The 10,395-nt window shown below is 35.9% G+C and overlaps 2 protein-coding genes across 2 annotated transcripts; one reads left to right on the top strand and one right to left on the bottom strand.

Annotated features, from left to right (window-relative positions):
* The first annotated feature begins 1,352 nt into the window (after window positions 1-1,352).
* LOC140969630 (ATP sulfurylase 1, chloroplastic-like) lies at window positions 1,353-5,092 on the top strand. Its single transcript, XM_073431032.1, has 5 exons — window positions 1,353-1,968; window positions 3,087-3,492; window positions 3,886-4,146; window positions 4,300-4,386; window positions 4,717-5,092. The coding sequence occupies exons 1-5, from the start codon at window positions 1,454-1,456 to the stop codon at window positions 4,852-4,854; spliced, it is 1,407 nt and encodes a 468-aa protein (XP_073287133.1). The 5' UTR covers window positions 1,353-1,453; the 3' UTR covers window positions 4,855-5,092.
* Window positions 5,093-5,193: 101 nt separating this feature from the next.
* LOC140969629 (putative calcium-transporting ATPase 13, plasma membrane-type) lies at window positions 5,194-8,655 on the bottom strand. Its single transcript, XM_073431031.1, has one exon. The coding sequence runs from the start codon at window positions 8,415-8,417 to the stop codon at window positions 5,337-5,339; it is 3,081 nt and encodes a 1,026-aa protein (XP_073287132.1). The 5' UTR covers window positions 8,418-8,655; the 3' UTR covers window positions 5,194-5,336.
* Window positions 8,656-10,395: the final 1,740 nt, after the last annotated feature.

Here is a 10,395-nt window from a genome sequence, read left to right as displayed (position 1 = left end):
TAAAAAATAATAATTTTTCATTATGACTCAAATAAGAGATCTGTCTCACAAAATACGACTTATGAGACCGTCTTAAACAAGTTTTTGTCTCGATTATAGAACCAAGAGATAGTATTGTCCTTTTTATTATATTAATAGTATGACAAAATTATATGGACACCTGGATTATTAAAAAATATTATTCTTATAATAGTAATTATTATTAAATCATGACAACATAAAAAAATTGAAAGGACGCAAGGAGTTTGAATCCAGAACGGTAAAGTTGTACTTGACCTTAACCTTAAAAACGTCTATGTTCATTCCGCTGTATAAAATCCGTCCAAAACCTGATGGCACCAGCATCCGGCACTTAAAGTCCTTTTCGTTCATTTACGTTTCGTACGGTTTATTTCTAAACGTAACATTTATTAAATGTCTTGTTATAATAAATTACACAAAATAAATATGCTATAAATGGTTCTGTATATTTAAATAGAGTAAAATAAAATTCATCTTAGCAATTAAAATTAAAATTGGATAAATGGATATAATGTGAGGATACTACCCTTATTCTAGCATCTTATAAATAGATGAAAATTGAATTGTTTAAAGTTGTGTTTGGATGGACGGATTTCAAATCTATAAATTTCAAATGTATTTTTATTGTTTAAAAAAAATTAACACCGTAAACTTCAAATCCACATCTTTCATATTTATATAGTATTTCATGTTAATTAAAATATATTTCAAGTGTACTTAATAATAGTTTCATTTGAAATTCATTATACTTTATATAACTAATGTGCACATAAATAATATGTGGATTTGATCTATGTTTCATTATTAACAATAAAATTATTATCCAAATTCATATATTTGAAATCCGTTAACCTAAGCAGAAGCTAAACGTATAACATTTTTATTATTACTTTTTGATGATTAAATCAATTATAATTGTAGAACATTGAAAACAAGAGTAGGTCTCTTGTGAGACGGTCTCACGAAAATACGACCCGTGAAATCGTCTCACACAAATTTTTGCCTTAAAACAAATGCCTCTTGTTTGGTTTAGTAAAGATTTCTTCTATACATCCAATTTGTTTCTGAGTGTTTTTTTTTAAAGTAATCATCAATTTAATTAAAATCCTATCACTTTTCAAAATCTTCATATTATCGTATTATATATATATATATATATATATATATTGACATAATAAGATTTTAATTTATTTCTTTGTTATGGTTCTATGCTATCGATTACATTGTAGAATGATTTGATGGTTTTGGTATTTAAATTATTAAATTAAAAGTAAATTAAAGTTGCAGTATTAATTAATTAATTATCCGGAAATCATTTTATTATTTCCAAAATGAGCCTAACTGCTGTCCCGTTTCTCTCTCCCTCCAAATCTTTTATCTGTCCTCCACGAGACAAGCCACCCGCTGAAATTCCAACCAAAGAGAGCCAAAAATGACAGTAATGGCTTCTCTATACCTCAAAAGTTCCACCCCTACCTTCCATTCCCTCCCAAAAATATCGAAAACCCATGTCTCTCCGCCCTTCAATGCCCCACTCCGCCGCCACCCGGCCTCCAAAATCCGACGCCTCGCCGTCGTCCACATATCCGCTTCTCTAATCGATCCGGATGGTGGGAAGCTTGTTCAACTATTCGTTCCAGAATCAGAAAAAGACTCCAAATTGAAGCAGGCTGCAAGCCTGCCAAAGATCAGGCTCTCCATGATCGATCTTCAGTGGGTGCATGTGCTCAGCGAAGGCTGGGCCAGCCCGTTGAAGGGATTCATGAGAGAGTCGCAGTTCCTCCAAACACTTCATTTCAATTCTCTCCGTCTAGAAGACGGGTCGTTTGTTAACATGTCGTTGCCCATCGTGCTCGCGATTGATGATGATCAGAAGAGCCGTGTCGGGTCGTTTACAAGCGTGGCTCTTGTTGATGCGAAAGACCACCCAGTTGCTATTTTGAACGAGTAAGGGCAATTTTCTGAGCCTCATTTTTCCTTTTGATGGTTTTCATTTCCTAAGCATATACTTTCTTTGTACTAAAAGTGTAAATTTTGCACCTTTGAATCCTATAATCCTGGCGATACTTGCACATATGAACAAATTTTCTTTTTGTTCTGGTTGCATACGTGGGTTGCTTGATGTGTTTAAAATTATATAGAAATCGGATTTGGCAACTGGCAAGCCCACGAGTTAGAGGAGCGTGGTCCGCGTGGACTTATATTTTTATTGAAAAGTTATATATTTGTTTTTTTTTATTTAATGTTTACAACCGGAGGAAAGGCAATTTGTTATGTTCACCTCCCAAGACTTTGTCTTTGTCTTGGTTGGTAGTTGAAAATTCTGGAGTGCAGAAATTATCATGAGATTTATATTTCATTTTCTTTTTAGAAGATATATTTCATGAAGTGATGGATATGTGATGTAAACTAGCTAGTTTCTATTAAATACAATGTTTTGATATAATTATACATTTTTCCTATGTAAAAGCTGCCTTTTTATCTATTGATCTTGTTTCTATTTTAAATCATATTTCTTATCAGCTATATATGGATGTATTAATTAATTTGATCATATAAATTTTTTGAATCATATTTCTTATCAGCTATACGTTCTTGTTCAGCTACGTGAGATTGTTATGGAAATAAATTTTGTTCCTTAAAAGTATTGTAGGTCGCCCTCTTTCCAAAATGATGTGTTGGCCACTAAATCCCACAACTCTTAGCGGTAATTAGGGCCATTTGATAGGAATGACTCTCATTAACAATTATGTCAACTTGCAGTGGACCTCGACTGGTTGCTGATGCATATCTGTCTTGTGATTGACAGGAGTAGTTTAATATTTCTGTCCTACAAAATTTCGATCTTTTGAAAGCAAAATATCGATCAGAACCATTTTACATTGGTGCTTTAATTTTATTCGACAATTTTCTGAACCAGACGAAAATTATAATTCATTGGCATATCTTTCATCGAGTATTTGATCAACGTGTGGCTTTCATTTCACCGACCTATGATTCATAACGCCATTTACTGATCCCCGGTGTTAAAAGAACATTTTTTTGTCACGAATTTTCACTTGCAGCATTGAGATCTACAAGCACAATAAAGAAGAACGAATAGCAAGAGCTTGGGGTACGACCGCACATGGTCTGCCCTATGTTGATGAAGCAATAACAGAATCTGGAAACTGGCTGATTGGTGGTGATTTAGAGGTTATACACCCCATTCAGTATAATGATGGGCTTGATCGATTCCGCCTTTCTCCTGCACAGCTTCGTGATGAGTTTGAGAGACGCAATGCAGATGCAGTATTTGCTTTCCAGCTAAGAAACCCTGTGCACAATGGCCATGCTCTATTGATGACTGACACGCGTCGCCGGCTTCTTGAGATGGGATACAAGAATCCCATCCTCTTGCTTCATCCTTTAGGCGGTTACACAAAAGCAGACGATGTTCCACTTAGCTGGCGAATGAAGCAGCATGAAAAGGTAAATTTCATTTATTGTCAATATCAATCATGATACTAGTACTATTACTAAGCAGAATGTTGATTTTGTTGGAGAGCAACAATTGTCTATATCCAGTTCTCTATATGATAACAACAATTGAAACGTGGTGCTTTATATGATTCAAAGGATTTGAGTTGTACTATTATTATTACCATTATTCATGACTTTTGGCATCCGGCAGCAGTTGCATGATCTTACAAGATTGAATCTAATTGGTAAGTTTACTTTGAGTTCATTGTACGTCGATACAGTCTCTGAACGTTTCAACGCAGCAGGGCTATAAATTTTTCATGTAATGATGTCATCTGGTATTACCATGCACCACCATGTTGCCTTACTGATCATGTTTCATATTTCTATGTGTTCTTTTAGGTGCTTGAAGACGGCATCCTTGATCCAGAGACTACTGTTGTTTCGATATTTCCGTCCCCAATGCACTATGCTGGCCCAACCGAGGTACAGTGGCATGCTAAAGCTCGGATTAATGCAGGCGCAAACTTTTACATTGTTGGGAGGGACCCAGCTGGCATGGGCCACCCCACCGAGAAACGAGATTTGTATGATGCTGATCATGGAAAGAAAGTACTAAGCATGGCTCCTGGGTTGGAGAAGTTGAACATTTTACCATTCAAGGTTGTACTCGAACGACCACTTTGTCGCCCCTTTTATGTTGATTAAAAATCTGAATTAACTTTCAATTTGAATGTCAGGATCAAGAAGTTGTATACGAAGGGATACAAAAAATATTAATGCCGCATACTGACTAGTAGCTATGAATTATTGCAGGTGGCTGCATATGACAAGACTCAGGGTAAAATGGCATTCTTTGATCCATCAAGGGCACAAGATTTTCTTTTCATATCTGGCACCAAGGTATCTCTATTACCACCATTGCTGCTTCCGTGTAAAAATAAAGGAGCTTAACTGAAGCTATAATATAGTGGTAGAAATTTCTCGAATCTTAATATTTTAGGGAGGTTGTGTTAGAATACATTAAAGAATATATTAAACTAGAGGCAATTCAGAAGAAGGAAAGGCTCCTGCCACAGTGCCACCCCCTTCCGTCTCATCCACTGCATCAATGGTGATTTTTGAAAGAGATTTGTGCATATTCTGCAATTATATGCTTGCTAATACCCGTTGTATTGACTATTGAACGCTTTTCCTCATTCTAACGTCCATTTTTTTTTCATTTAACTCCAGATGCGAACCTTGGCAAAGAACAAAGAAGACCCTCCTGATGGATTCATGTGCCCTGGTGGCTGGCAAGTTTTGGTGGAATATTACGATCGTTTAGCTCCGTCTGAAAATGGTGCACTGCCTGTACCTGTTCCTGCCTAAAGTTGATTGCTGTGTAAAATTATGTCTTGGTAGAAAACCAAAACGTCCCTTATCTATCGTACTATGTGTCATTGCATCAAACTTGTTAAAAAATCTCAGTCTAGCTCAATAAAGCCTTGTGAGGCATGATGGCATAATCAATTTGCCTCAAATCTGTAATATATTGTCACTTTTTGGCTTTGTGCACATCTTAGTTCTGCACCATGTTTGATATTTGATTTCTGCTTAATGGAGAGAACTAATGGGGTTTGCTACTGGAAATTTTTTTGTCAGCGCATATGCTTTCTTTATAGAAACATAATAACATTTTATTTTATTTCTCCCTAAAAGAATATCGTGTACTCAAAAATAAAAGAATATCACTATATTCATCCAAACTAATAATAAAAGATACATGTAAAATGAAATGCAGAGGAAATAATGCAAAAGAATCATATACTACGGACCTGAAAGCTAAGCATAATTTCTACTATTACATGCCTTTAAAAGTTTTTGAAACTGAAAAAACTGGACACTGGTCTATCAGTTACTGGTATGCTTTTGACAAGCCAACAAATTGGCCACGAAGCAGCTGCAATTCCCATGCACAGTCCCCATTGTCCCCAATTTAACCTCTCTGTATCTGCAAACTTCTTAAGAAACTCGACCATAACCACTTGAAGAATCAAAGTTATCCCAACAATCCCCAAGAACAGCTTGTTCTTGTGTATCCCCTCGAAAACATTCTTCTTCTCGAGTTCACGCGCATTGAACTCATTAAACACTTGACACAGAACGAAAGTGTTGAATATCAATGTGTCGTTCACCCTTCTGCTGATACTCAGAATTGATTCTCCTCTAAACTGTAATATCAAGAGAACAGATATCTGATACAAAGCCTGTGCTAGCAAATTCCTCCACATAATATTGGTGATAAGTGGCTCAGTTCGACCCACAGGCTTCTTGTTCATGAGTTCTTTTGTGGGCCTTTCTGTGGCGAGGGCTAATGCTCCCAAAGTGTCCATGATCAGGTTTACCCATAAAAGTTGAACAGCAGTCAACGGTACCTCACCGGCTGAAACAGCTGCCACAAAGTTGATGACAAGAGCTGCTACATTTACTGTGAGCTGAAACTGGATGAATTTTTTAATATTGTTGTAAACACATCTTCCCCACCTCAAAACTGTAGCAACTGAAGCGAAGTTGTCGTCCAAGATTACAATATCCGAACTTTCTTTTGCCACTTCTGTTCCTTGAATCCCCATTGACAGGCCTATATCAGCTTCCTTCAGAGCTGGTGCATCATTTGTGCCATCTCCAGTAACTGCTACAACATGGCCTTTTCTTTTTAGGCATTGCACCATTAAAAGTTTGTCAAAAGGAGACGACCTTGCCATGACACAGATTTTGTCGACTTTCTCCATTCGTTCCTCATCTGTGTATCCACGAAACTCAACCCCTTCAATGACTGTATCATCGTTTTCTTCTTGGTTCAGATGGAGTATTCCACACTCGGTGGCTATAGCTTTTGCAGTGAATACATTGTCACCGGTGATCAACTTAACATTCACACCAGCAAATTGACAATCTTCCACGGCTCTCTTCACGCCGGGGCGACATGGATCCTTCAATCCCACCATGCCCAACAGGGTCAACCCATTTTCTTGAATTCTTGGATGGTTTCCACCACTCTCATGCTCGACCTCTAGAACCTGCTTGTGTGCAAAGGCGATGCAGCGAAGACTACTGGCAGCCATCCCTTGAATAATCTGGTCAAATTTCACCCTTTCAAAATCATTCAAATCTTTAATATCACCTTTCACATCATAGTAATGAGAGCACATTGCAAGTATCATTTCAGCAGCTCCTTTCCAGTGTACATGACTCCCACCATCTTCAACTTTCTTCATCAAAATGCCACTTCGCTTCTTTTCGGAATTGAATGCTTCAACGTTCAAAACATTGCAGTCTCGTTTTACCGCCTCCATATCCATGTTCAATTCGAGCATGGCCCATGACAGAATCGCCTTCTCGGTTGGACTGCCAGAGAATTCAAGATAAGTTCCTGATATCTCAGACCTATAAACACTACCTGTTGTGTTGAGGCCAATCCCTTGGTAGAACAGTTCAAGAACATTGCTAGAAATCAAAGAATAATACATCCCTTCTAGAGATTCTTTTCCAAGCCAAAACTTGGTCACTTTCATCTGATTCAAAGTCAGAGTACCTGTTTTATCCGTACATATAGTTGTGGCAGAGCCCATCGTCTCACAAGCCGAGAGCTTTCTCACCATTGCTTGATCTGCCATCATTCGTTTCATCGAATAAGCAAGAGTGAGCGTAACCGCAAGAGGCAGCCCTTCAGGAATCGCGACGACTACTATAGTTACAGCAGCAGTAATAATCCTCACCACCGCATTGATCACATCATCAGCCTTCGTCTTACTACCATTGAACTCTTTATTCCCATTGTCATCTTCTGTACTTCCTGTGAAATAGCGTACTAGAAGCACAAGAAGGACTAGAAAGGCTACTGCTAAACCAACCTTACCAATTGATGAAGTTAGCTTGTTCAACCGCATCTGAAGGGGTGTTTGCTCGTTCGAATCACGACTTATTGTGCTCATCATTTCGCCCCAAGTAGTGTTCATTCCCACAGAAGTTACTATCATTTTACCATATCCATCAGCCACCTTCGTACCTGAAAACAGAAAGGGTCTCTGATATGTATTAATCTCAACATGATCGCTTTCTCCAGTCATGCTAGATTCATCCACTTGCAAAGAGTGGCCTTCTATGAATAGCCCATCAGCAGGTACTTGATCGCCAATCTTGAGGAAAACAACTTCTCCAACAACGATATCAAATATAGTTATCTGTTGCCTTCGGCTGTTTCTCACGACTTCGACAGGAATATTGCTGCTCACTTTCGAAAGCTTCTCAAACCGCCTGTTTTGCCTGAAATTACTGATAGAAGAAACAGAAATAACAAGAAAAACAGCAACAAATATGCTTCCTCCATCATACCAACCCTCTTTAGGACCATTCTCTTTGATACCAAATCCAAGAGAGAATGCAGCACAAAGCAACAGAATTAGAATTGTTGGATCCTTGAAAGCTTCCCATACAAAATGGAGGAAACTCTGTGTTGGTGGCTTTCGATATGTATTTGTACCAAACGCTTCATGTCTAGAAGATATATCTTCTAGATCTCCAGTAATCCCATACAGCAAATCCGTCTTAAGAGAAGAAGAAATCCCTTCAACTCCTCCAAGTTTAGCCAAATGATCAAGGCTTTTGTCTTTAACAACCTTGATAAGGCTCGACTGATCAACACCAGAGAACAAGGGATGCTCTAGAACAACATCGAGAGTGATTCTCGAAGAAGGGTCAGGCGAAATCTTGCTCCATCTTCTCGATAATATCTCATGTTGTTTGAAGCGAGGGAAGAAAGCCCTTGAACAATAAATTGTAACGAAAGCCAAACGCCATCTCTTTTTATTGAGTACGCTGAGATTCGCAGTGTCACGCAGAACAGCTAACGAGTCCATGCATTGCGAGTTTGCAAGAATGACCGAACACATGTTTACCGATCAAATGTGAGCCTCACAAGTTCTTGATCGAAAACATGATAATAAGAAAACTAACTAAAACAAATTTGGCAAATAACAAAGGTAGGTGACGATAAGATCGTGTAACAGTTGATCCACCATTTGTATTATCACTAATACTATCATTATATAGCATGTAAAGACGCGTTATTAACCATGCGAAGAAATTAGATTTGTTTTTCATCACCTTCCAGGAGAGTTTCATATTAGTGAGATAAATGTGTATATCTTTTTTTTTTTTAATGAAATTAAACATTCATTAAAATGGTAAAAAGATGTTTGTGTACAGATACACTCCAGGAGATGTTTGTGTATATCTTATTCTTAGTGCTGGAAGGAATTATCATAATAGAGTTTAAACTTAATATATAATATATTTCTTTTGATTCTTTCTTCCGCTTCATCGGCACTTCTTGATCTTGACAGCAGATACGCGCCGTACTTCTTTGCCCGGAGATTTCATGCATACATCAAATTATTTTTTAGGGTATTAGTATTTGGAAAATATAGAAGTAAATTATTTTAAAAGATTAAGGAAAATTATTCAGTACTTACCCCTTGGAATATATTAATGTTATACCAAATGAACATAAAAAATTTCCCACCGACTAATATGATTGGAAACAACTGGAATTGCTTTTTCAAATTTTAATAAATTGTATTTATTAAAAATGCAAATTATGGTTATTTGGTGACAGAATATCACCTAATTTTAGAAAATCGAGCTCTGTATTATTATTATTATTTAAAAAGAAGGTAAAAGTGCCGTAAAAGGATTCTTTCAGGGGGGAAAAGGTGCTACGACTTAACAGTGTGAAAATTTGTTTTGTTCCATAAATGTAAATTATTAAAAAAGTAATTTTTTTATAAAAACAATACCATGTGAACTCGTAAATTATAATTTTCCAACAACAAAAGAAAAGCTGGAAATTTCTCTGAAAGGTCAGTCTTAAGAATTATATAGCATTTAAAATTCAAAAAGTGTTCATTTCTTCTTCTTTTTTCCTTTTATAAATCGAATCGAATAAAATATAAAGAAGTTGATATTCTATACCTTTTCTGCATTGTTTTTCGAAGATTTCATAGAATATTTCCCCACATTTGGTATTGATTCGTCATGAAAATTCCATTAATTTACTTATTATGTTCTATCTTACGAATCAGATTTTTTTGTAAGTTTTGATCACGCCTACCAGAATCAACTGTGTTTTTTCTCTAAGATTAAGCAAAAACTTGTGTGAGACGGTTTCACGGGTCGTATTTGTGAGACGGATCTTTTATTTGGGTCATCCATGAAAAAGTATTACTTTTTATGCTAAGAGTATTAATTTTTGTTGTGTATATGGGTAGAGTTGACTCTTACATGAGACCCACTCTTCTGAATATTGTGTTTGTGTTTAGAATCTTTACACAAAAATTATAAATGGAAAAGTTATTAAAAAAGCATTCAAATATTTTTTCATAACTCCAAGCATTTTTGTCGTGCATAACAAATTCATTCCACAGTTTTCTTTTTCTTTTTTACCAAAAACTTAAAATTAGCTTATTTGTTTTCAAATATATATCAAGTTAATTGAAAAAAAATTATGTTTAAAATAAAGTTTGGGAATAAAGGTTATAAATTTCGTCAATTCGAAGATTTGAAATGGATATTTTGGTACAGAAAACTATAGGAGCAGTTTTTTATACGTCATAAATTCATGATTTTTTTCACCTATTATAAAATTAAAGGTGTTCTAAAATCATATGCTTTTGAAATCAGTTTCGTTTTCCCAATCTATAAAATGTTTTGTTCTATAGTTTTAAAAATATTATTAAATTTGTTTTGACAAAAATTATTGTTGATTTTATACATGGAGTTGTGTGCGTTTTTTGGGTTTTCTTTTTTTTTTTTTTTTTGGTTTTCATAAAAATGTAAATTTTCGAAATAAAATAAGAATAACATCTAATT

This window comes from Primulina huaijiensis, unplaced genomic scaffold (assembly GCF_012295235.1).
Source record: "Primulina huaijiensis isolate GDHJ02 unplaced genomic scaffold, ASM1229523v2 scaffold42415, whole genome shotgun sequence".
Classification (NCBI taxonomy): Eukaryota; Viridiplantae; Streptophyta; class Magnoliopsida; order Lamiales; family Gesneriaceae; genus Primulina; species Primulina huaijiensis.
The sequence above is the reverse complement of the archived record's forward strand: the minus strand, read 5'-3'. Positions and strand labels throughout refer to the sequence as shown.